Raw genomic sequence first — 27,031 nt, 5'->3', positions numbered from 1 at the left:
AGGCAACAGGGATACAGAGCTGAAAGATGAAATCTTGGCCCTCCAGAAGTTTACAGATTTAGGGCATGACTTATCTAACACCTGTGACTTGATGTGAAGAAACAAAGTCTAGAAGGAAGGGGTAAAACATCTACCCACGCCCTCACTTTTCCTCATCCCAACCTGGGCTGTTCTATCTGTGGCCACAGAAAGAGGTTCGCAAGAGGGAAACTATTCCCTTGTACCACACTTCCTCCCCAACTCCACAAGCCAATGCTGCTAGAAAATGATAAAAATGTTTTTTGGTGTTTTTGGCTGGATGCCAGGATTAGAAACATTCACAGCTAAGCTTATTAGAAATCACACTGGTTTTAGATCAGACCTGATTCTCTAACAAAGTGGTCAGAGTCTTCTGGTTGCTAAACTTCCCGTGACCTTCTGACCCAGGCCAGGTTCCTGGAGCATGCTATCTTCTCTCAGTCCCCAGCCCTCTTAAGCTATCCTTTTCCATTTCACCTCAACTGGGTACAATTTTAAAAAGTCATCCATTCTACCTGTGAACAAGAAAAAAAGTTCAATATCAACTACAACAACCACATTTCTTTGGGCAGACACCGACAGTTCCAATGGCCACACAAACCAAGCAGCAATTGTCATCCACTTGAAATCACACAAATTATATTATTCTGTAATTTATCTTTTTACAGGTTGACGGACTCCTAACCAGGAGCTCCTCAGGGCAGCATCCATGTCTTCCTCCTAACCCTGTCCCTGCCCCCCACACCTGACACTGCCTGTGACATAATGCATGCTCAACAGATGTTTGCTGAAAGAAGAAATCATCCCACCTAAGAGGTCAATTCTGTCAGTTCTCTGGCAGAAAAGAAACCAAGCTGAAACTTAAAATATCTCCAAAATTATACCAATTTTCTTTATAAATGTTTGCAAAGCCTTCATAACACTAATTGGAAATACAAAACCAGGGTAGAGAAATAAGAAAACGAAGGCAGCTACCTAAGAGGGAAGATGATACATTAACAATTGATTATTTGGGGTCAATTCCATCCAAGCTAGTTATATAAATTTCCTGAGGGCCTACTTTGAAGAAAGACCTTACAGAGGTGCTGGCTGACCTGTGTGCCCAGCATCGTTTGGTTTAATAACAGCAATCCCTTCCTTTGGGGAATCACTCTCTTCCACTCTCATTCCAGAAGGGCTGCCAGCCACAGAACCCACTTCCTGGCCAGAGCAACTGGCCCAGAGAGGAAGACGTGACCGGAACCATGCCAAACACAGGAGAACCTTTCCACAGGATTTCACACACGGACGTGGGGAGGCTGCTGTAAGACGGAACCGATATTTGGTGAGGCCTCCAAGGTGCTAACGGAGAGAGACAAAATGAAGCAAGGGCAACGAGATATGACAAGGCTGTTTTAGCCCCTAGGACCCTGCATTCACGGGCCTCCCAGTTCTGAGAGCTGATGAAGACTCCCACTGGCTTATACCTCCATTCTAGGCAGAGCTTCTATTGCTTGCAACCAAAAGGCTCCTGTAACGCACACTGGCCAGGCTAGTGAGTGACAGACTTAAGAGGTAGTTTTCTCTGCTGCTTGCATTATAAAGTGAAATAAAATTACCATGGTAGATGGGGGACAAAATCCACTCTAGTCAAATGCAGCTGTCTGCACTCTAGGGGAGACTTTCTGTCCTTTGTGTTTTCTGACCACGCCCTGGCCATTACTTCTTTCTGGCTACACCAAGATCTAATTACCTAATGAGATTCCCCAGGTGCTCTTGAAAGATAATTTCAAGACAAAGTAGAGGCTTCTGATTCACAACTGGAGAATGGTCCTCAGAATCAAAGGTCGGAAGCAATAGTGCCAAAATTTTTCAATTGCTGGACAGGAAAATTTCCAAAACATATTGAGAAAAAAAAATTCCGTCCACAAATAAGTCCCTTGATGACCCCAGAATTCATCTCACTATGGAAATAAGATCAAGATGTTGACAGTCTTCTGGCTAGGATGATACCTAATGAGTTGGATGAGAACATCTGAATGTGGTATTTTCCAGCGACATGAAAAGCCACTGGCACATCCCAAATAGAAACTTCCATAGCTTTCAGCAGCTTAGGTGTGACTGTGTGTGAGTGCCTGGGCTTATCTTTTTCACTTTTACTTATTTCTGTGGTTTTCCCAATATGACTGAGCCTCTTCTCTTCACTTAGCCCAAGGTTGGCAGCTGGATGGTGGGAGAGTCTAAAGAGACATGGTCACTACAAAGCCAGGAAGGCAGACACTAAGGATAGCAAAGGAAGTCATCCCCACTTCCCCCCAAGGATGCTCCATCTCGCCAAGGAGACAGGTTTCAATGTCAAGATAGTCCTGTATGCAAATCTGGAGTTTATTAGCTGCACGGTAATGAACAAGTTACTTAACTCCTCTGATCTTTAGTGTCTTCATCTGCAAAATGGATATCACATCACGAGCTTTTGTACTGAGCACCAACACTGCCAGTCATTGGGCAAGGCTCTGAGGTTACCGAGAAGAGTGAGATGTGGTCCACATACACATAAACAGATGGTTTCAACTGCATATGAGTAAGTATGATGACGGAGGAAGGCAGAGGATTATAAACAAGGAGGCAGACACTGTTCTGAGAATTAAATGAGATAATGGTATACAAAGTACCTGGACAGAGAAGGCACTCAGGATAGATTCTTATGATTCCCCAAGAAAGATCTGTGCCTCTAGATCCACAAAATGCTCTAAGATCCTGTCTCAGGGAGATGCTGACCAAGGAATGATTTCATTGCAGAAAAGTATTAAAGGGGTTGAAATAGTGGATGGTTGGTTAGAATATGGCATTAGGGAAAGTCCCTTCCTGCCCTTCTGGGGACCCCGCACTTTCTCTGGCTCAGCTTTATTCCCTTTCTTCTGGCTCAAACGAGTGGGGGATAGTAGAGCAGAAGTATACATTTAGTCAGACTTTTTGGTTCTCCGCAAATTGCAGTCATAGATTCTTCTTCCCCGTAAAAATGAATGCCAACATGCAGGGAGCATAGTAGACATCAACACCAAAAAGCACAGTGGGGCCTCACTGAGCACATTCTGGGAAGGGCGTTACCCTTTGGAAACAAAGAAAGTTGGTGCTCCTTGGCCCAGAGCTTACTGACACTTGTGAATTATACATCTGGAAGCTTCTCTACATTCTTGTTCCCTGCTGCTTTACACGAATCATATGGAATTGAGTTACACATCTCAGAGACTTGCTTTGAAACACAAAGATTATTTACCATGTTATATTGTTATAAGAACTTGTGAACTTTACAAATGAAAGAGAAGCCTGTACATGTTTTTTACTTCACTTTTATATCCCAACGCCTGTTGACTTCCCAAACACTTCTACTACGCTAGGTCACAAAACCATCTTCACACTTTCACCCTCCAAAAATGATCTTGTTCCTTTTCTTTACTAAGCAAAATCTCAGCCTAATTCGGGTTTCTTTCCAGCATCGCCAGTGACTTCCCTCCTGGGTATTCCTCAATCCCATCTCTACTTCCAAGGGTTTCATTACTGAGACCCTGAATGTAGGGGCATGAATTTTAGGTGAATTGCCAGTGCCCAGTTTCAGTCCAATCTACGGTAGCAAGATTCAAGAGAGAAACAAACACACTGTGGTGGACAACTCTAAGATGGCCCCATGATCCCCAGCTCCTGGTGTTCAGGCCTCTGCGTAATCCCCTCTCCTTGGCTGTGGACAGGACTGGGACTTGCTTCTGACCAAGAGAAAACAGCAAAGGTGACAGGACGTATGTGATTGCCTGTACACAATTACGTTACATAAAACTATAACATCTGTCTTGTTAGGAGGTGCTCTCCCTTGCTGTTTGTGATGAAACAAGTAGTAATGTTGGGGAGGCCCGTGAACTGGGCCCCAAGAGCTGCTGACCTCAGCCAACAGGTGGCAGGCAACTGAATGCTGCCAATAACCATGTGTGCTTGGAAGCAGATCCCTCCCCATCTGAGGCTCAGATGAGACTGCGGTCCCAGGCAGCAGCTGCAGTGCAACCTTTTGAGAGTCTGAAACAAAGGACTCTGCTGAGCTGTGCCCAACTGCTGACCCACAGAAACTGTGAGATAATGAATGTCTGTTGTTTTAACCTATTACCTTTGTGGTAATAGACACTTTATTGAAATTTACGAGAAAAACATCACATACCAAAAGATAAATGAGTAAAGGCTATCACAGACAACTCAGAAGAAAACAGAAGGAGCAAACAAAAACACAGAACCATGTTCAATGCTCCCAGTGGTCCAAAGAGGTACCATTTTATAGCCACCAAAGTGGCCAGTAAGACAAAGGAATAACCACAGCTGGGAGAGTTCAGGCCATGCTGAGAAGGCCCTCACCAGTGATAATATTTTACACTGTTACAACTTACTTGTAAAGGCACACAGGAGTCAGAACCCAACCATCTAACTCCTAGGAAAACTCAGCAGAAGCTATCTGCTCAGATTTTACAACAGTGTTATCTGCAACGGCAAACAGTGAGAAACAACTTAAAAGTCTAATAATACAGAAATGTTTAATAAACTGTACTTTATTAACACATGGATTATGTACTAAAATAACTGCGAAGCCCAGAAACATGGAAAATGTTTACAATATGATAAAAAAAAACGTAGACTATAAAAATGCAAATAAAGGCCACCACTAACTGAATAATTATAACGTGTCAGGCATTGTTTTAGGCATTTTGGTCACATGTAACTACATCTTCGCAACACCCTGCCAGGAAAGTAATATTATTCCCATTTTACAGATGAAGATACTAGGGCAAAGAGAGGTTACAAAAATTAGCTAAGGCCACCTAGCTGGAAGTAGAGGAGTCAGATATGAACCAAGATATGACTCCAAATGCTGTAGGGTTTTTTGTTGTTGTTTGTTTTTGCTTGAGGAAGATTCGCCCTGAGCTAACATCTGTGCCAACTTTCCTCTATTTTGTACGTGGGTTGCTGCCACAGCATGGCTGCTGACGACTGGTATAGGTCCACGCCCAGGAATCAAACTGGAGTGGAGTGCACCAAACTTAACCACTGGCTATGGGGCTGGCCCCCAAATGCTGGGGTTTTAAGTGCATTGTTCTACCTCTTTTAGACATTTATGACAACTGCAACTATGGATAACTATGGATATCAGGGGACACACACTGGAAAATAATATGCTAATATGAAAACAGCACGATATGGGAATAGGATTAAAAGCAATTAAATTTTAAAACCATCATCTTTAATGCTATATGACTGACCCAACACAAATGTGAGAGACAATCAAGCAATGGACTTTTGACCTCTAATTCTCCATGAGAAGTTTAAGTATAGATATGTCCTTGGAAAGAGACCTGTCTAAAACCACCTCTAATTTCACTCTTTTCTGGCAGAATGCAGTGGAAGTAGAGAATGGTCCAGGATACAGAATACCCAAATGCAGCCATCAGAGTTGGGTGCAGATCACTTGACAAGGGTGAGGATGGGAAAGCTCTGGGGATAAGAGACCTGGGAGGAAACACAGAAACGTGGAGCTGACTGGGAAACAGGTAAGCTTCAGGACTCCAAGGCAAGGAGAGCGCTGGGAGAGAGAGCTGCACGGTCACCCAGAGGAGGGTCTGCCTGCTTGCTTTCCCTCTGACAGTAACCTGAGCTCCTATCTGCTTGCAGTGGCCAAGCACAAAGATGAAAATGAGCGTCCCTGTAGAAATAACAGCGAGTACTCATACAGTTGTCTTTTTTTAAAAACTAGATTCAGCAATGCTATGTGGCAACATAAGGGCAGGTACAGACTCATACTCTTGCCATCCAGGTGCCTGTGTAGACGCCAAACCAAGACACTTTCTTCTCAGGGCAGTGAAATACACACTTTCCACAACAAGATCTTCAAGTCTTTTTATTTGTGCTTTTAGGATAACCTAAGTCCTTTTCTGGTCAGATCTCAGAGGACATGTTGACCACTGTCACCTTTCCTGAGGGGAAATTGTAACAGAGGACACTCTGGACTCTATGAAAGCTAGATTAGAAAACCCATGTTAAGAAGCACTGAATCGCAGGGTGGGGGACATGAGAACCCCACCCCCAGACATTCTGTGCCATTTTACTCACTGTCTTGCTCAGAACGCCCATCACTTGGTGGGAGATGACCACCTGCTGTGCTCACAGCAGATTGTAACTCCCAGCTTACAGGTGACATCCCTTCCCAACTACATCATCCACGCAATCGCTCCAGAAGAACACTGCACAGAGGGGCAGAGCAGAGCTAATTTGTCATCAAGGCTTTTGAGACAGGAAAAGTGAAGCTGGATGCTTCAAAAGACATCAACGTTTTAGGGGGGCAGACTAAGTATGGCTGGGGAAGGAAGGATGTGAAACAATGCCCTGTAAATCTGATGTTACCAATACTACATCTCAGCCAGACCAGAATCAGTTACGTGCAAAATGATTAATCACCGTCTCCCTGAAATATTCAAGGTCTGGCTGCCTATTCTCAGGATGGAAAAACTCTAACGCTGATGCATGACTTTCAGGCTTTTGTTCATTCTCTACCCTTTTAATAAAGAAGAACAAAAAATTTTGCCTTGGGCTTGGTGAGTTATGGGGTTTATCTCCCAAGTGGCAAACCTTCACTCCTCAGTGCAATCACCCACTGAGCCCAAGTTACAGGAAGCGGGCAGAGAAGGAAGCGTGCCCGTGCTGTCCCTCAGGCAGCAATTCGTCCCATGCCTAGCTGCTCCGAGACAGGTTTTCCTTTAAGAGAAAAGGTTTCTCTATTTACAGAAGCAAATATTTACAACAAATACTTATAAACCTATATTTATACAAGTTTTATATTTATAGAAAAATAGGCACTGCAGAAGAAAATTAATTTAACTAATGGGCAAATGCTGATGGCTTCACACGGCGTACGTTTTTGACAAGCGTGGCTGAAGAATTACAACCTGACTCCAACACTGCTGGGGAAGGCTGCAGAGAAGCAGGAGAACACATCCTTGGGGTGTCACCTGAGGCAAAGACTCCAGGGGGGCCCCCACGTACCTTCTCCGCGTACTCAGACACGATCTGCTTGATCTCGGCAGAGCAGAGTCCCACAATCTGGCCCACGGAGCTTGCAGTGAGACGGGTCTGCAATCAGAGGGAGGGTGTGTGCTCAAGACCATGCCTCCTCTTTCACAGAACTGGAAAACCTGAACACTCTGAGTATTACGGCAAAATAGATAACATTTCCAGGGGAAAACATAATTTGGCTTTTGTTTCTGTATTCATCAACAAGGAAGGGAGAAAACAAGGCTGAGAACAAATGTTAAGGGACCTCTCTACCTCCTGGGTCACTCAATTCACTGTGCTAGATTCTCCTCAGACCCTGGATTCCTCTGGAAATTGGCTCTTTACTCCACCTACCTCATCCCAAGGTCTCTCTTCCTGAGGGTCACTAAACAGAGGTTAAGGGAACTTGGAGGCTTAGGACTCAGGGGGAAAAGAAGTACAAGTGGGAGAGGAAGAGGAATCTCAGAACTCCTAAACTCTCTCTTCACTGCCACAGGCCCTTCCTGCCCTAAAAAGGAAAGATCCTTTCAAAGCACCTGGTTAAACCTTCTGGATAGGCCTTGAGCTCTGGGAAGACCAACTATAAATTCAGTATTCTATTTCTCCCTAGAAAGTGTGGGAAGGAAACAGAAGACAGGGTCTCCTTTGGCGTGGGCTGAACCGCAGCTCTCCTGCAGAGGCCCTTGTGATGCTGCCCCAGCAGGGACATCCTGCTCTCACAAAGGTCCTTCAAGTCTCCCTCCTGGAGGTTCCCATGGATAGCAACACTATGCATTTATAAAAAGCTGCCCAAAAGAAAGATCCAAAGGAAACAGGAAGCAATGAGTACTGAAAAAAGAGGGCTCTGAAGAAAGTGGTCCCTCTGGGAGGAGGGCCCCACAGAGCACAGCAGGGTGGTTCCAACGCCCCGTCTCCACACCACGCCCTCCCCCACGACACTCCCACCTCACCTCTTCATTTGCCATGGCGGTCATCTTGGTCATCAGTGACTGGATGCGCTGCTAAAAGAGGAGTGGGGAGAAGGAGTGGTGAGCAGATCTCACCAGGTAAGACTTAGGCAGTATGTCTAAACAGCTCTTTGTGGTGGAATCCAAGGGTTGTTTTACTTGATCTTGTTTCAGGGTGAGGTTCATAGAGGTGAGAAAAAGAACTAGAAAGGCTGTGAAAGGCCAGCTAACAGAAGCTGGCTGTGGAGGCAACTGACATTTTGGAAAGCTGGGGATGAAAGTGAAATTTCTTCCCAAATGATTTAAACAGAAACCTCAGGGGCCTGCAAGGGCCACATACCTCTTCAGCAGCTCGAAGCTCATCTTCCTCATGGGCGTCAGCTTTTTCTGTAGCTGAGAGCCCCGTGGGAAGTGCCATTTTCTTGTCCTCAGCCTGGAAGGGAAGATGCGAAAACAGCTGAGCACTGGAGTTGGAGACTCAGCAGAGAAAGGATAACATTGCAAAGAGGCACGAGTCTGTGAAAGAAAACACACAGATCTGGAAAGCTGAACCAGTCCCTGAGAAAGAATGGAAAATCCAGAGACCTGAGCTTCCATGCTGGCTACAGACCGAGCAGGCTGAGCTTCAGGCCTTGGCCAATGCCTGTCTCCATTTGTGAACTGCTTGCTGATTAAATTCATATCAAGTCACACACATTTGCCAGACTTACCCTTGCACTTTGATTGGGTCTTGACCCACTTGAACACCTTCGGGGAAGCTCATGGCCTAAAGCAGTGTTTGTTCAAACTGCCAGTTGATACCCATTAGTGAGACATGAGAGCAATTTAGCAGGTATAACTAGCATCTAAATAAATTAAATAAAAATAATAGAACAGAACACGTTAGGGTGCTTTGCATGGAGAAAGGAATTAAGTATTGCATTGTGAGACTTTTGCTTTTGGTATATATGTGTGTGTACTTAATCGTGATGAAAAATAGAATTCTTACTGTCAAGAGTGGTCAACAAAGTTTGAAAACCACTGGTCTGAAAGATAAAAACCTAAACTCTTTCACTTGCTGATCAAGCTCACGCTAGTGACCCAGCCTCAGGCTCTCAATGTACCACACACTCAAGACACCTGGATTAACTGCTGTTCTTCAAACATGGGCTGGAAGTCTAGAGTTCTTGGTTTTAGTTCCATCTTTGTCATTCACCAGCTGGTGACCTCAGGCTTACCCTCTCTGGATATTAGGGTCATCCAGGGTTGAAGGAGAGGACTCGTCTCAGATGCTCTTCTCAGACCATCCCAATTCTAGGATGCTTTTCTATAACAAACCTATGACTGACCAGGGGAGCAATCTGACCTCCTAACTGCTGGGTATAGGTATGGGGAAACAAGACTTTCAGTTCAAATGTGCCATCTGATAGAAGAAGGACAAGACAAGCCCAACATGAATACTACTGCATAGGAATCTCGTATTTTTCCAGTCATAATGAAATTGCTTTATCACAGAATAAAGTCCCATATAGACATTCTTTTCAGACTTAAAATTACAAATCAAAATTAAATGTACACATCAAATTCTTATTATATACCGGATGCCACACAACATGTGCAAATCGAGAAAACACCTTGCTTTGGAGGAAACAACTATTTAGTTGAGTGAAAACACAAATATTGAAAAAAATAAGTAACAAGAAAACCAAAAAAGAAGATGATATAATCAGTGCATGACTGATTACTGATAATAGTCAATGCTTTCTAGATGTTTACCATGTGTTAGATCATTCTATGTCCTTTACATTTTAATCTTCACAACAATGCTGTGAAGTAGTACAATTACTGCCCCCATTTTAGAGATGCTGTGAACTAAGGCACAATGATTAAGTATATTGTCCAAAGTCACACAACAAAGGGGAGGAGCTAGGATCCGAAACCAGCCAGTCTGGCTTGAGAACACATGCTCCTAGTCACTGTCGGTGCCCTCCGATGACTCTGAGACAACAATTACTACAGCAAGCAGAGGGAGGCTAGGGGTCAGGGAAGGCTTCCTGGAAGGAGGACTGACGGACAGGGGATCGGGACAGAGGGAGGGGTGGCAGGAGAACAGCAGGAAGAGTGGCATCTCATTCAAGAAAATCTGGGAGTCGGGTAGGGAATGAGAAAAGAGGTTATTAATAGATCTGAAGCTGCAGGACTCTACTTCTTAAGAGGCCAGTGACCACTTTAGTTAACACTGCATTATTCAAAAGGCAGTGGATAAGAGCACAGGCTTTGATGTCACACAGATCCAGGTTCAGATTCTTGTTATGGCACTTGAGGAGCTGTGTGATCTTGGACAAATCATGGAGCCTGAATCTCAGCTTTCTGATCTGAAAAACAGGAATAAGCATCTTCCTTATAGAGCTGTTCAGAGAAGGAAGTAAAAAAAAACACATGTGCGCCCTGAACAAAGGGCCCAGAACATAGTCCAGGTTTGGCACTACGAGATTTATATGCCTGCCCTGGTGCCGACAATTAAGGATCATTAATAAATACAAATATTAGGAGAAATCTTGGAGACTCCTTTGTGAAATTAGAAAACCTCGACTTACCTGATTTGCACACCTGTGCTAAGGGCATCCTAGCACAGGGCAGGCCTGTAATTTATGGTTGTGTTCTCTCTCACTGCCAGCATCCTGTCCACACCTGCCTAGGGTCTGTCTCATCAGATGAGGAGGGTTCAGGGCCCTGTGAGTGGACCTCATCCTCACACGTCTGGAGTTATTAGAACCCAATGTCTGACCCCGGGCCATGACTTTCAATCACCCTTCACTTCCAGCCCCACGATGAGGCTGCTGCTTCAGCTCCCTGGCCTTTGGAGGCAGCAGGCTGGTGATGCAGGAGGGGGATGCAGTGGCCACAGGCAGCTGGCACATCCCTGCTGCCTCGCGTTGGCCAAGGACGAGAGCCTGGCCGGCAGCAACCCGGCCATCCCACCGCTGCTAGGCAGCCTGTCACTGCAGACAGAGGCAAAGGAGAGGGGCACTTCCGTCTCTCAAATATTCTCTTCCATTATCCAGGCTTTTCTTACCTTCTCTGTTTGGCTCTGGCGGCTAAATCCATATCTCCTGCAGGCCACAAAAAAGGGGAGTTCGATTACTATTCAAAAATCACATAAATTTGGTCAAACGCATTTTGGTTCCATTTTTATAAGAAAAGCACCAAAGAGGATTTAGGCTTAGGCTACTTAGAGACTGGAGAAAATGTTTTAAGTGCCTAAACTGCAGACATATTTCACTGTTTTTGAATAAAAGGCCAGTCATCATATTTGCCATATAAATAACATAAATGGGAACTCTCAGATAATGCAGAGTGCAACTTTCTTTTTCAGGGCAATCATTATTCCTTGAATCAGGAACTGCATTTCGGATCCACAGTTTAAGCTGAAAGCCTTATAAATATCTGTATAAACAAACATGGGTGTGTTTGCTCAAGCTAAACATGCTCTCTAATGGCTACTTTCACACCTCAAGTGCAGGCCATTTTTTATTCTCAAACATAACCCAAGCACAATGTCAATAATGTGGTGTGTTCACATCACGCAACCTTAAATTCAAAGAAACTCACCAATGCACTTTAGCTTGAATTAGTTTATTTTTAGGTTCTATTTAATATCTACGCTTTTTTATTTTTCAAAAACAAATATAACAATGAAAAAACCATTCAACTCAAACCAAAACGCACAATGCAAAGCACCCAACCTCACTTACCTTTAAGTAGTTTATAAGGAAATAAGGTTACATGCAACCGTTGAAGAAAACCAACCAAAGGCTTCTGCTCTGCCCACACTCACACCATCCCTCACTTGCACGGTTAGTGTGCTGGCCTCTTGCCTGGTCTCGGGCCTCCAGCCTCACCCCACTCCCACTTTTCCTCACCATTCCTCACCCAACTTCCCATCGGTCAGATCTGCATTTATTGATGGCAGGCCTCTTCCCTCAGGAGAAAAAGGGCCTCCTCAGCACTCTCCATAGGGCTCCTCCTCTATGGCTCTAACCACAGCCTCACTCCCAGCCGCTCATCTCCATCCACACGCTCCTCTCCATCTACTGCCTGAACAGAGAGCTCTGCCCACGCTGTGCCGTTCTCTTCCCTCTTTCCACTTTCCTAACCACTCCTCACATCTCAGCTCTAAAGCTACCTCCTTTCCAAAGCATCCCCCATGCACAGACACCCTGCCGTGGGCAATCCACCCCTGTGTCTGTACAGGTGCCCCCACTTCCCAGATGGCAATCATGTCCAACTGCCTGTCTGCATCTGCTCCTGGAGGACATCGATGCTACTTTTACATTCTTTATTTCCAACGCATGCTGAACGAATAAACAAAACATAAGTGAAAGGAAATGCAGAAATCAAGAAGCCAAGAGTATTACCTGACCTTGCAATAGGTTGTCCTAAAGCTGGAGAGACCAAAAAGTCACCGCTGGGCACAATGTGCCCATCCATTAGTCATTAATCTACAGGCCCAAAGTGCAGCAGACTGAGGTTAAATCATGAGTATTGAGATAAATTCTGGAAAGGACCTCATGGCAGCCTCTGTGAACTGGCTGAATCAGTATCTACTGCGTCTTCCTCTACCGCAGAGGCTGAAAACAAAAAACTATTTTCCATAGTCTCTTGCACCTAGGTTTCTCCACGCCATTTAGGTTCCACCACTCAGATGCATTTGCTGGAGTTTTGAACGTGCAACAGTTTGATGAGGAGAGAGGGAGGGCATATCAGATTAATTGTGCTGGTACAGATCACGGTAGCAGAAACCTGGTTCTGGGGTCGCAACTGTCACAGTGGCTTCCTGATTTTGGTAGAAGCAGTGTGGTTCCCTTGTCAGCAGCTGTAGCACCAGCTTCCCAATTCCATAGGCCGCTAGTTGGCTTCCTGATCAAGGAGGCAGGAGAAGCATCTTTGGAGGCTCAGTTCTAATGTGACGCTTGGGAAATGACACTGGCTCAGCCCAGATTCCATCTCTTAAGCCTCCCCATGGATCCCTGTAATCCAGCAGGAGGATTGTGTCTTCTCAACCAAGAACCCTGACCAAGAGCGGTCCTCACCAGTTTCCCGCTCCCAGAAGTCCAGAAGTGTCCTTGCACCTGGTGTATTCCTTTGTTTTCCAGGTCCTCAGGTTCCAGAGACCCTTAGGGCAGAAGACTCACGTTCAGGCAGATAGCCCTTATCTAAGGTCCAGGAATTTTATGGATTTTCCAAATAAAGCAGCAAACAACTAAATCTGAGTGACTCAATTCCCAAGTCCCATCTACTCCTCCTTAAAGACAGAGACTCTGGGAAGACTTTCTGACCACCCCAAACTAGGCTAGGCCCCCTGAGGCGTGTGCTTCCATGTATAGACCAGCAGTGTACTCCCACAGTGCCCAGTAACTATGTGTTATGTGTAATCTGTCTGATGAGCTCCTGGAGGGGAGAGAATTTGCTTCATTCGCTTTTTTTTCACATTTTTAAATTAAGGTAAAATTCATATAACATAAAATTCACCATTTTAAAGTGTATACTTCAGTGGTTTTTAGTGTATTCACTATTTTGTGCAAATCCCACCACTACCGAATTCCAGAATAGTTCCATCTCCCCAAAAAGAAACTCCATCCCTACTAGCAGTCCGTCCCATTGCCCCCTCTCGGCATCCCTCGGCAACCACTAATCCACTCTCTGTCTCTATGCATTTGGCCATTTTGGACATTTCACATAATGGAATCATACAACATGTTGCCTCCTGTGCCTGGCTTCTTTCATTTAGCATGTTTTCAAGGTTCATCCATGTTGTAGCATGAGTCAGCACTTAATTCTCTTTTATAACTAAATAATACCCTACTGTATGGACAAACCATATTTTGTTCATCCATTGCTCAGCTGATAGAAAGTTGGTTTGTTTCCTCTTTTTGGAGACTGTGAATACTGCTGCTATGAATATTCACGTACAACTTCATTCACTTTTGTTTCGATACCGCCTGGTACGGTGCTTGGCACACAGCAGGTACTCAATAAACGTTTGCTGAATGAATGAAAAGTCCAGCTCATTCTCCTAAAGGGCTCCTCCTCCATGCGGCATAGAGGAAATGCTTCCATAACAAAGAACAGCTGTCCTCAGTTGCCTATTAATGCCTGCCTCATTGCGTTCAGTGTCTCTGAACAGAAGGTGTTCCAGTGTCTCCGGGAGACTCTTCCATGTTGTCCGAGCTTCATCAAGAGAGTAAGATAGCCCTTTATGGCCTGTCATCCCTCTCAAAGAGCAGGGGAATGCTTCCACTAATTTCTACTACAAAAGCATTTACTTCTCTTTTATCCTTTCTATGCTGCTCTATCCTACAACCTTTCCTCTTGCCCTGTCAGCCCTGCCCTTTCTTCCCAAATGCCAGGCTGAATTTCAGTGCCATATACTTCAATATGTTCCTGCCTTCCCTATCGTGAGCTCCGACTCCCCAAGCGGGCTCACGTCCTACACCGTCAGCATGAATGGCGTCCCAGCCCTCTTACTCCTCAGTTCCCTTCCTCATGCCCTAGACTTAGTATTGGGTCTTTGACATCAAGGGGGAACATCCAGAATAGCACAGTCCACAAGAAATAGGGGAGCCACACACAGAACTTAAAATCAGTAGATTCACCTCTCAAGACACTCCAAACATACTCAAACATTGTCCAATAGCTAAATCAATCATGAATTTTTAAATTTAAATGTCTTAATTAAAATTAAAATTCTGTTCCTGAGTCACACTAGTCACATTTCAAGTGCTCAATAGCCACATGTGGCTAGTGGCTACCATGTAGGAACTCACAATTCTAGAAAACAAACCAAACATCAAGAACAATAGCCACAGGACAAATTAAGACACATATCAAACTATCTGCAACCCAGAACAAAACAGGGACATTAAAAAACCCCTAAATACTAAGGACTGTGGGCCCTAGTCTTTGTTCATCCAGCAAGCATTTATTAACTACCTTCTATGAGCATGTGATCGGCCTTACCGTGAGAGGGGACACAAATAGCCTGGGAGAGACACGTCAAATTTCATTTACTAAGTACAGAATGAATTCAAGGCAACTCGAAATTGAGCCTCAAATAGTGTAGAAGAGGCTAATTCCAGCATTCTAGTGGCTGTGCTTCAAAATTCCACTTGCAAGTCAAACACACTGCACATAAAACGCATTTCCCCACAGTGGCAGTTAGTAGAGCATGGTGAGGTGTTTAAGTTGGCTCCTAAAAGTTGATTTGATCTACAATAGAACTGAAATATTACAAAGTTACCATTTTGTTTAAGTCTAAAATCAAACTATGAGTCCCTGTATTTCCAACAGCTAACATTTAAACAACTATAGCCAAACATGTTTTTAATGGACACACAGTCCTTAAGGCCTTCAGCATGGTTGACCAGGCTTAAGGCTCAGCCTTATTTGAGCAACTAAAAGTCTAAAAGGAGGAATAAGCTGGAATGCTGACCTCAAAGCCAGAGGCACTGTGGGCCTAGGCTGATGAGTGATCTTCAGCCCAAAGAGGAAACTCTAGTTTCACACTTTCTTCCTCTAGGAGTCAAAATACTTTCCCTCTGATCAAGAGGTGAGATGAAGAGGAAAACAGAAGTCCTGACAACATATGGGGGATCTGGATTCCTAGGTGGGGATGAGCAAGTAAGGGATGCCACAACATAAAGGGAGAGGCAGGATAGAGCAGAGCGAGTCTAACAGAGGGTGGATGGACGCGCCAGGTATGTGTGAATGGGCTTGGACAGCACCACCTGCCACGGGGCCGCTGCAGGAAAGGGTGACTCCCCCAAGAGCCCAGTGCCCCCATATGGGAGCCAGCCACCCAGGAGCCAACAGGCCAACATACTCTGCCTTGGGGGACGAAGCTGTCCCCTGAACATGCACAAGGAGGCACTAGGTGAGGGAGCTAGGAGGGGGAATATAGTCACAAGAGCATCCAGTCTGCCAGCGGTTCCTGAGCCCACACACAGCCAACCATCTTAAACCAACACAGGGTCTAGCGGCAAATCTAGATTTTAAAAGTTAACGCTAACATTTAAAAACTGGAAGATTACCAACAAAATTCCAGCTGTCTAGCTTATTTTACGTATGAAATGAGATCTGGCCACCTGTGACAGTCCCTCAAGGCAATGCTCTTCTGGAGCTGAGCTGCAGCCGCTCTCTGGACAGCGCTTGTGCTCCCAGCTTGCTACTCCCTAAGCTTCCCCCTGCCCAGGTCCTCCGCAGCCTGTGCCAGCCTGACCCCTGGAGGCATCTGAATTTGTCATCCTCCCGTTAGCCCCCTGGAGCTTCACTTCTTCACCTGGGATGTGACCACAGCAGTGTCCGGCCTGGGTTAGATGCACGGGGAATGCAGCCTCAGAGCAGGGATTCACTGAGTGCCCCGAAGGCAGCTGAGAAGGGGTGTGGGTGGGCGAGGCCCGGGACCAGGGGCTCAGGGAAGTGTCCCCAAGGAATGCTGTGTCTTCTGACTCCAAAGTTGCACCCTGACCTCCTGCCTGTCTCCCACTCCCTCATGCATCACTACAGCCGGGTGTTCCACAAACCCTGGGCATGCTGGGGCCATGACCCTGGGGTCAGCACCAAGGGCACCAGCAAGAGGCACCCATCCAATGCTCCATCTCCAGCAGCTCAGAGAGCACAGCGCCACAGTGAGGAGGCCACTGCCAGACCCAATTATAGTGAGAAACTGAGCCTCCAACTGAGCCTCCAAAGGGACAAGGGACTGGTCCAAGGTCACGCAGACTTGAAAGGCTTAGAAGCCAGGTCTGCCGGTCTCTCACACAAGCAGACAGGCCAGCCTCAGGCGATGACAACCAGGTGACCTAAGCACAGAGCGGGCTGCGTGTGTCATGGCGGGGGTGGGGCTACTGGACAGGAAGGCTGAGGAACAGATGCCCAGAGGGCAGAGTCTCCCAGCGTGGGGGCACTGTTGTCTGGAGAGCAGAGCAAAGGCGCTCCTGCTGGAGGACCAGCTCGTGCTAAGGCCTGGAGGTACTGCAGGATGAGAAACACGGCTTGTACGTGACAGAGGGGGACTCCGGAAGCCGCCACCCTCATGGCCCCTGGACTCCCACTCCTCCCGGCTTGAACCCCACCCTGGCAGCTCTGTCTCCATCTAAGTCTCTGTCTCCCCTCTTTCTGCTGCCCCGAGGCCCAGCCCCTGAGCTGGCTCCTCCTCAGCATCCTGTGCTTTCCACATTGTTCTGTCTTGGTTCAGGCACCACAGCTGCATTCCCTCCCTTGAAGTGATAATTAAGTTTCTCATTACTGAGGAATACCCTCATGACCTGTCTTCAGAGTTTAAAAAGAATTAACATTGAAAGAAAATCAATTGATAAGGGTCAAAATGAGCACAGGGTGAGAAGGTCGCTCAGTTCCTGGGAATGAGGAGCCCTGGTCCAGGAGGGAGAGAGGAGGTGAACTTGACCCCCATGAGGCCCGTGGGTAATCCTCTCGTGTATTCAGGGTTTTAGCCATCATCCCATGTCTGAACCCATTTCTGCATCTGGCCCAGAGCCCCCCGAGGGCTCACAGGCTGGAGAGCTCATCAGAGTGTGATCACAGCACTGAGAGCCCAGGTGAGGCCCGAGGGGCTGCAGGAGGGGGTGGGGATCAAGAACGGCTTCATGGAGGAGACCAGTTCTGAGCTGGGTCTCCAAGGACCAGCCATCATCTAGCCAGGGCCTGGCACCAGGCAGGAACCAAGTCCATGAGGAGCGAATGAGTGAGTGAACGAATGAACAGGCACCCACCTAATAGACAGAAGGAGGGGCAGCCAGCCCAAGCCGAGGCTGAGATGCAGGGCTCCTGGGGAAAGTGGAGAGGGGCTGCCATGGGTGCCCACCTCGCCCCCTTATGGCCGTCCTGACGCCACAATAGCCATTCTCTGCCCTCTCGGGAGCCCTGCTCTGCGCTCTGCTCTGCGAAGCTGCTCACCATTTCCAACCACACCTGCCTGTGTCACCTCTGCGTCCCCATCTGTAAGTGTAGCAGCCATTTGGCGGTTTGTGGAGAGGGGGAGGTCAGTGTGCAGCCCAAGGCTGAAGACAGGAGGGAGAAGATCACAGGATTCCCGAGGCAGTGGATCCAGGGGGTTGGCACATCGGCAAGGCAGGGTGGGGAGGAGTCCTGCCTGGGGGTGGAGGAGTCCGCTGGGGGGGGCTCCCTCACCCAGAGGGACTTCATGGAGAGGATGCAGACATGGGCCAAGGGCTGAACTCCGTTTAGGTCAAGCTGACTTCAAGAAGCTCAAGGACACTCAGAGAGACAAGTCTAGGGGGAAGTGGAAGTGGGGGTGAAGGTGCAACAGAGGGTCAGGGTCGGAGCTCGAGACCCAGATGAGATGGGGCAGTGGAGGGGCTGGAGGACAGCGAGGATATTCATCCAGTGGGGTCGTTAAGAGGGAGACCACTGTGTTGATTTCACAGCCTCCTGATGCCTAATACAGCTGGGCCCAGGGAGGCCATTCAATGAACACATACTGACTTCACCCAAATTCACCCGGTTCTACATTAAATCATAGAATAGAATAGAATTTGCTGAACTCAGGTTAACTAGCTAGAAAGGTGAGAGCAAGGATTATAAACAAAAGCGAAATTCAGATTCGAGACAAAACTAACACTCCACACTAATAACTAAGACTCTCTAAGTTGTAGCCCACTGTGGCCTCAGGGCCTTTGCACTTGCTGGTCTTGTAGCCTAGAACACTCTACCCTCTGCATTGCTTACTCCCTAAAGATCTTGAGGAATTTGCTCAAGTCCTTCCTCACTTTTTCACCATGGTACATACTCCCGCCTGGCTTTGTGTATATTTTACTTACTTTTTCTCAGCCCCTACTAGGCTGGCAGCTGTATGAGACTGGAGACCTCAGCCTGCTTCTCCCACTGCTGCCCGGTGTCCGGAGCTGGCCCAGCAGCATTAGGGCCTCACTGACTTGCGCTAGTGAGTGAACGCTGCAGATTACAAAGGAGCACGCTTCTGGGAGTGCTAAGCGTTATCTGTTCATTCGCTGTTCATGGAGCCCTGCTCTGTGGCCAGCCCTGACTCAGGCTGGAGGCACGGACAGACGGCAGTGAAGGAGATGAGAAAACAAACTCTGCTGCGCCCGTGGAGCCATCACAGAGGGGGACAAACATTGAGCAGAGCACAGCAGGTTAGTTGGCAGAAGTGCCACAGAGGAAAAGCAGGGCCGGGGGACCAGGGGAGGGGGGACGAGAGAGGGAGAGGCCCAGATGGTGTAGGGCATGGGAGGTCCTGTGAGGACCTTCCTCTGGGTGGAGAGTCATGGTGGGGTGCTGAGCAAGGGGCCGGGCCCTGAACGCTGTGAGGGGAATGGGGTGGGTGATGGCAGGGAGACTGGGGTGGGGACACTGTCGCTGTAGACGGAGCAGGCAGGGAAGGCTCCTCAGGTGACATCTGAGCAGAGCCCTTGTCGGAACCATGTTTCTAGCTTCTGTAACCTGATGCTTTAACATCTGTCCTGCGTGCACATGCGGACACGCCTTGTTCTGAATCCGATCAATTCGGCCTCCTGCCTCCCTCGTCATGCCGACCCGCCACCCCCAGGGAGAACCCTCCTCCTTGGGCCCATTTTTCAAATACAAACCAACCAATCCAGTGTCCATCCACACCCCAACTACCTCCTCTATTGGACATGTGTAGTCGAGGCTGCTACCCCCTGCCCTTGTCCCCCAGGGTGGGTATCAGACAACTGGGACAGCCTCGTGCCCCAAAGCCTGTGAAGTTATTTAGACCAGCCAGTCCTGAGCCTGCTCACCCTGCCTCGCTGTTCCTTCCTCCAGAAACCACAGGAAAGGCTCCTCCTGCCCACAGTGTCCCCCGCTCCCTCTGCCTCCTGACCACCCTGGAGCTTCCCCGTGGGGCCCTGTGTGCTGTGGTGTGGCCCCTTTGGGAACTATGAGCAACAAACTATCTTGTCAATGGCATCATCTCCTCATCTGTTGGCCTTCCCGAACCTCCAGATTTCCATTAATACATTCTATTTTAAACCGGCCCTACAAGATATTTTGCAGACACTAAGCTTAAACAAATGAAGAACAAATATCTTTTACAAGGGTACTTTTTACTTCAAAGTATCTTTTTGGGGTTCAGGCAACAACACCACTCTCTCAGTAACTTTAAGAAGCTCCCAGCAGCCCGCCACCGGCCCTGGGTGGGGCCAGAGGGAGAGATTGGCCTTGCCCCCTCACGCTGCCCAGCATGGAGGAGGTTGCCACGGCAGGTGACCTCTGGGCCCCCTGGAATGTTGCTGGTGCTGTGGGTGGAGGGGAAGGCCCCAAGCCCATGCAGGGGGGTTGGGCTGGGGGTGGCGGTCCTGGACTCCAGGCCGGGTAGGACCCTGGCAGGTTCTGTGGCCTTCAGCTCTGACTCCGCGTTCCCCTTAGGCAGCTGATGCTGGTTTGCAGCCCTGCAGAGCCAGGCGGGAAAGCCAGGTTTGATGCGATGGCGTCTCCCTGCGCACGCAGACGCCTTCAGCTGCACCGAGTAGGTGAGGGAGAAGCTGCGGCTGCTGGGGTCCATGGGAGGCACATAAGGTCTTACGAGGATGCTGTGGCCCACCACCCGTGGTTTCTTGTCACTAAGCATTAAGTACGTGGCCATGAGGGAGTCATATCGCTTGTTTTTTAAAGAGTCTTCTATCCTGTCCTGCTGAAACCCCATGCTCAGCATTACACTCATTACCCAGGGATCCCTGGTGTCAAAGGGCAGCTCCTTGTAGGGCCGCAGTTTCTCTTGCCCCATGTTCACCCAGCGGTCCTTCAGTATTTGCTTGGCAGTTATTCTTTTTTGTGGGTTGAGGGTGAGCATTTTGCCAAGGAGGTTCCTGCACTCCCAGGACAGGAACATCGGCAGCGGGAACCTCCCACTCAGCACCCGCCTGCGCACCGTCGCCAGGTCACACCCCCAGAACGGCGGGGCCCCGGTGAGCAGGAAGAACAGCACCACGCCCAGGCTCCACACGTCCGCCGGGGGCCCGGCGTAGGCTCGGCCCTGCAAGGTCTCCGGGGCCGCGTACCAGGGGCTCCCGCACTGGGTGCTCAGCTCCTGGCCCAGGAACACGGCGCTGCTGCCGAAGCCCGACAGCTTCGCGTTGCCCTCGCCGTCCAGAAGGACGTGCTCCAGCCGCAGGTCCCGGTGCACCACGCCCTTCCGGTGGCAGTACTCCAGGGCCGAGGCGAGCTGCCGAAACTTCCCTCTGGCCTCGTCCTCTGCCATGGGGCCGCTCTTCCGGATGTGGTCCAGCAGGTCTCCTCCGCTCACGAGCTCGCTGACGATGAAGGACGTCTCCTCTGTGGCCACGACCTCCAGCAGCTTGAGCACGTTCGGGTGGCGCACGGTCTTCAGGCTCTGGACCTCGCAGTGCAGCGCCTTTGCTCTGGAGGCGCTCTTCCCACTCCTCTCCACCATCTTAACCGCCACCTCGGTCCCGGTGGGCAGGTGCCGGGCCAGCTTCACCTTGCAGTAGCTGCTCTGCCCGATGGTCTTTAGCAGCTTGTAACTGGCTACATGGGTCTTACTGTTGCCAGAGGCGGCCGCCAAGCCCAGAGACATGGTGACCTGAAACTAACGCTAACTAACACTACTCCCTACTTACTAATTAGGCTAATAAACAAAAGTAACTAACACTAATGATTCTAAGAAGGGCAGCTATACTAACTAACTATAGTAACAAATAATACAAACTATAAGAAATATGTTAACTATGCTATCTACACTAACAATACGAACTATACTAACTGCACTAATACTAAAAGTACTAACTAAAAAATTTAAATAAAATGGGAGAAACAACAAAAACAAAAAAATTAAAATGAGCAAAGAAGGAAGAAAAATGGAGAAGAAGAAAAAAGGGAAAAGTAAAAAGAAAAATTAGAAAGACAAAAAGAATAAAAAATGAGAAAAATAAAAAGAAAATAAAAATTAAAAAAAGAAAAGAACAGAGAAAAATAAAACAATAAAAAATCAGAAAAATAAAAATGAGAATAGAAAAAAGTGAGAAAGGAGAACCAAGAAAAATAAAAAAGAAAATAATAAATAAAAATGAAAAAAGAAACAAAGAAAAATAGAGAAAAAGTAAAAACTGAGAGAAAGGAAAAGAAAAATGAGAAAAAGACAACAAGAATAAAAAAATGAGAAAGGAGAACAAAGAAAAATCAAAAAGAAAATAAAAATGAAAGAAGAAAAAACAGTAGATGAAAAAATAAACAAAATGGGGGAAAAATCGGAGAAAACAAGCTGGGTGCGGTCTACCAACAGGTCACCAAAACAGCTGCCTGGGCAAAAGACCGAAAACCTAACCCCACCCAGAGGCTGATATAGGTTTTCATCAATTCCATCATAGTGGCTCCTTATGAGGTCAGAGCAAGAAAGGCACCAGGCATGGCTGGGGATAGACTCCAGTGGTTGGCTCACTTTTTGGTCTCAAGACCCCTTTACTCTTAAGAAAAAGGACCCCAAAGAGTTTTTTACTTGTGTGGGATATTAGAGAGTGGTGTTTACTTTATTAGCAATTAAAATCTGTAGGATGCTTCAATGGCCTTTTCACTTCTAATTTAAAAATATGTAATCATATTTGGCTTTTAAAGACCTCATAACGACTAGACTTCAAATATTCAATTCCTTTTCCTTAAATTCTGATTAATCTGAAAATGATCCTACAACTTAACTGATAGTATAATACTATAGGAAAATGTTCTGTTGCATAAGACATGCGAAGGGACAACATTAACGTTCACAGAGCTGAGAGGAAGAGAGCTTTCCTCCTATTTTCCCCAGTTAGATCAGGAGCTGATTTCTCACCAGAAACCTTGGAGGCCAGAGGGCATGGGCTGATGTACTCAAAGTGCAGAAGGAAAAAAGAATCCAACCAAGAATCCTATATCTGGCAGAACTGTCCTTAAAACATGAGGGAGGAATTAAGACATTCCCATAGAATCCACGGCTGAGAGAGTGCTGTAAGCCAGACCTGCCTCCAGCAAGGGGAGTCCTTCAGGCTGAAAGGAAACCACAGGGGACCGTAACTTGACACCTCATGCAGAAATAAAGGTCTCTGGTCCACGTAAGTAGGCTGACTCCAGTGGAGAGGGTCCCAATTGAGTTGAACTGTCAGGGAATTGTCAGATGTCAGGGAATTGCTGGTGGTGTGGGAACACTTTGCCCCCCTATCCACACATCAGAAGTGGGTACTAGGATTCTAACCAGGTGAGCTCACAGTGTGCAAACCCACTATGCACACACTGAGGACAGAAGCACTGTGCAGTGTGTGTTCTAGTCTATAAAAACATTGAGAACAATAATCTGAAAGGGGGAAGAAGGAGGGAGGATAGACGATACGAGATTAGCCAGGAGCTGATAATTGCTGAAACTGGGCAAATGGGGGGACTAGTCATTATACTGTTTTTCCTACTTTTGTGTAGCTCTGGTTTTCCACAAGAAAAAACTGAACAAAAACACAAAAGTGAGTGAATTTGGATACCTGCACTCCTGGACTCCTGCTAAGTGGCAGGTGGGGAGCAGGCACGTGATGCACCATGGCTTCTGTGAGGTCGGCTCAGAGAGGCTGGAGAGACCATCCTCCTCTCACAGCCACACTGCAGAGCTGGTCCGATCAGATCTGTGGTCACGATCACGGCACCCCTTCTCTGGGTGAGAGCCCCATCAGAGCAGGTGATCAAAGCCATGGACCCCACGCCAGAAAAAAAGCACACACTGAACTGCAAGTCTGGCCATGGAGAGTCCTGTGCACTGGCCACAGAGCAATGTGCAGCAATTGAGACAGCTGGCCCTGACTGTCCCAGCTTTGGGGTACTCCACCGTGTCTTAATTATTTGGGGTGGTGCAGGCTTGGAGAAAGAGCTAGGCAATATGCACTTCAAGGACATGAAGATCTTTAGCCCAGGATGTGAGGCCAACATAAAAGGTGGCATGTTTCCCACCGCACACGGCCGAGAGAAGACGAGGCCTGTGTGGTCAGCAGGGGCAGGCTTGGGGGAAATGGGAGCAGGGGTCAAAGGGCACATGCTGCAGTTAGGAGGATGAGTCAGTCTAGAGAGCTAACGTGCAGCAGTAATAACACTGCTGTCTCATGCACTGGAAATTTGCTGAGAATGGATTTCAGGTGTTTGCACCAAGAAAAAAAAAGACAATTATGTGAGGAGATGTACATGTTAATTAGCGTTACTGTAGCAACCATTTCACTATGTATCGGAGTACCAAAACATGTTGTACGCCTTAAATGTGTATAATTTTTATTCTCTTCCCAAAAAGGCAAGGTCTGTGGTAGGAATGGCCAGTAGCTGTACCTGGACTCTGTGATTTCTACGATGGAAGGAATGACACTCCTGCCAGGTTCAGGCCTAACCTTGAAAAAGATTGGCAAGTGGCACTTTCTCTCTCTTAGGAATCAGCCATGACGCTGTGAAGAAGCCCACGTGGCCACATGGCAGAGGACCAAGGCCCCTGGCCATCAGCCCCGCTGAGCTCCCAGCTTGTCAGCCAGCACCAACTTGCCAGCATTGTGAGCAAGGCCTCAGCTGATGTCACAGAGGGCGGAGAGGAGCTGTCCCCCTGGGCCCAGCCCAAACTGAAACCGTGAGTGAACAAATGATGATTCTCATTTTAAAGCACTAACATTGGGGGTGGTTTGTTATACAAGGACAGATAACCACAACACCCCTCCCCCCTTGCTCCAGGCAGGCTCCAGTTCCTCAAAGGCCCCGAAGCCCCCATTACTGGGTGAATGTTTGTGTCCTCCCCAAATTCTTATGTTGAAACCCTAACCCCCAGGGTGGCTGTAGCTGGAGACAGGGCATGTGAGGAGATGCTAGGGGCTAAATGAGGCCATGAGGGTGGGGCCCTAGCTTGGTAGGACCAGTGTCCTGACAAGAAGAAGGGACGAGAGCATGATCTCTCCACCACGTGAAGCCCTGGGGAGAAGGCGCCAGCCAGGAGGACGGGTCCCCCCAGGAACCCGCCCTGCCAGATGCTGATCTGGGGCCTGCAGCCTCCAGAACTGTAGGAAAATGAACTTCTGTTGTTCATGCAGCCGTCTAGGGCACTCTGTTGTGGCTGCCAAGCTGACAGATGCCCCCAGCCTCAAAGCCCCTGCCCACCCCTGCTCCTGCCTGGAAAGCTCCATGTACTTAATGCCTGCCATTGCCCCTCTCAGCAGCCGCGGCTCTATGCAGCGGCATCGCTGACCGCCCTCCACACCCTGGGCCAGGCCTCCCCCATCCATCCCTCTCTGAGCAGCCGGCTGCTCTCCTCTCCACCCAGGCTGTTCTGCAGCTGATCCTCCTGGAGGACGCTGCACCTCCCTGAACTCCGCACAGGACCTGCGCACACCTGCTCTGGTTTAGAAAAGACAGTGGCACTGCCCAGGAAGGTCAGAGCACCTTTGGACCCAGAAGTTCTGCTCCCAGGTATAAATGCCAGTGAAGCGTGGGACATGGCCTAGGGTGGTGTGCTCTCGAAGCCCCAAGCTGGAATGGGCCTGCATGTCTCAATGGGACAATGGCTGAATATGGCCCATCCACACAAGGGACACAAAACAGCCACCAGAATGCAGGTACCCTGGCCACCCCCAGCAGACGAGTGAGTCACCCAGGCAGCCAGGCCGCAAACAGGGTGCACATTGCACTTTACGTAAAGGAGAAAAATGGGGAAAATGCAACGCCTCAGCTGAACGTGCCCCTGGGGAGTGAGACTATGAGGCTGAGGAGGGACACGACTGTCACAAAGTCAGGGCACTGACAGTCACCCCAGGGAGAGGGGCTGTTGTCAGGAGGGATACAAGTGCTTCTGGGCTGCTAGCAATATCCCATCTACTGACACAGGTGGTGAATACAGACATCTCCACGACATGAATCTTTAAACTGTACACACACACATACACATATGTATGCATATACACTGTGTGTCTTCTGTGTGTCTATATCATAATTTTGAAAAGGAAAAAAAATGAGCAATTGTCCAACGAAGTGATGGATTACTATTTTAAAAAGGAGAAGAGAGCCCCCACTGTGCTCCTCCCACATCCAGGCCCCTTGTCACAGGTGGACACCCCAGCCTCCCCTGCCAGCGCCCAACCCCCCACCCCCACCCTGAGAACTCGCCAACAGCAAATAAGATCCAAAGCAGGGAGTTCCCAGCGATGTGTGCTCCAGCTGCCTGAATGGAAACCCCTTGTTCTAGAAGGACATTGGACGCCCTGTCCAGCAATTCCAAGTGGGCATTGGTGCCCACCACAAAGCCCCCTGTGCTGGCAGGTGATGGAAGACTGGAATGGCCAGCAGAAACTTGTGCTGTCTCCTTGCTCCAGGGGACAGGGACAAGGAGCAGACAGCTCTCTGTCGGCGGGATGACTCTCCAAGGCCATTCTCAGGTAGCCTGAAGGAAAGCAAGCTGTGGACGGGGAGGAAGGGTGGTCTGGGAACAACGGGAGAGGGTGTTTGTCCTCGCTTTGTTCTCCATTTCATCACAGCTGTGCGGGAGGAAAGCAGGCAGGGCAGGGTGTGTGTGCATATGTGTGAGTGTGTGCGTGTGCATGTGCATACCTCAACCTTCATCTCCATCTCCATCTCTCCTGAGGGAAGCCAGATCCCCTACCTGTGAGCGGCCCTGTGGAGGGGCCCACATGGTGAGGACTTGACGCCTCCTGCCGCCAGCCACACACGGGAGATTACAGGTAGATCTCCAGCCCTGGGACGAGGCGGCCACAGCTGACATCCTCACTGACCCCACGAGAGCCCTGAGTCAGAGCTGCCCAGCCAGGCTGCCCCTGGGCTCCTGACCCACAGAGACCAGAAAATAAACACTTACTGCAGTAGCTGCTCAGTGTCGGGGTCATTTGTCACCCAGCAGGAGAGAGACCCCTCCTCAGAGCCTCTCCGCTATCCCCCCGCTTGGCAGCCTTCACTCAGGGTCCCTGGAGCCGTCTCACGTCTGTTTACCGTCTCTGCCTTTCTTG

General features: G+C 48.3%; 1 protein-coding gene across 11 annotated transcripts in view; it reads right to left on the bottom strand.

The window, feature by feature from the left end:
* The window catches only part of LOC111772081 (coiled-coil domain-containing protein 93-like), a 123,631-nt gene that overhangs the window by 35,785 nt on the left and 60,815 nt on the right, over window positions 1-27,031 (bottom strand). For 7 of the 11 annotated variants that reach the window (XR_011428173.1, XR_011428174.1, XM_070240725.1 and 4 more), the window contains 4 exons: window positions 11,080-11,116; window positions 8,365-8,457; window positions 8,028-8,078; window positions 7,069-7,155 (listed from right to left, as the gene is read on the bottom strand). Coding sequence is in view for 9 of the 11 variants with exons in the window: in XM_070240725.1 (XP_070096826.1) it covers window positions 7,069-7,155; window positions 8,028-8,078; window positions 8,365-8,457; window positions 11,080-11,116 (268 nt within the window). In the remaining 2 variants the exon portion in view is untranslated. The remainder of the gene's footprint in view (window positions 1-7,068; window positions 7,156-8,027; window positions 8,079-8,364; window positions 8,458-11,079; window positions 11,117-27,031) is intronic. The other 4 variants (XM_070240731.1, XM_070240732.1, XM_070240730.1 and 1 more) reach the window with 1 other exon arrangement.

The sequence above is a fragment of the Equus caballus genome, chromosome 18 (genome assembly GCF_041296265.1).
Source record: "Equus caballus isolate H_3958 breed thoroughbred chromosome 18, TB-T2T, whole genome shotgun sequence".
Taxonomy (NCBI): domain Eukaryota; kingdom Metazoa; phylum Chordata; class Mammalia; order Perissodactyla; family Equidae; genus Equus; species Equus caballus.
Note: the sequence above shows the minus strand (reverse complement) of the source record. Positions and strands in the feature narration are given on the sequence as shown.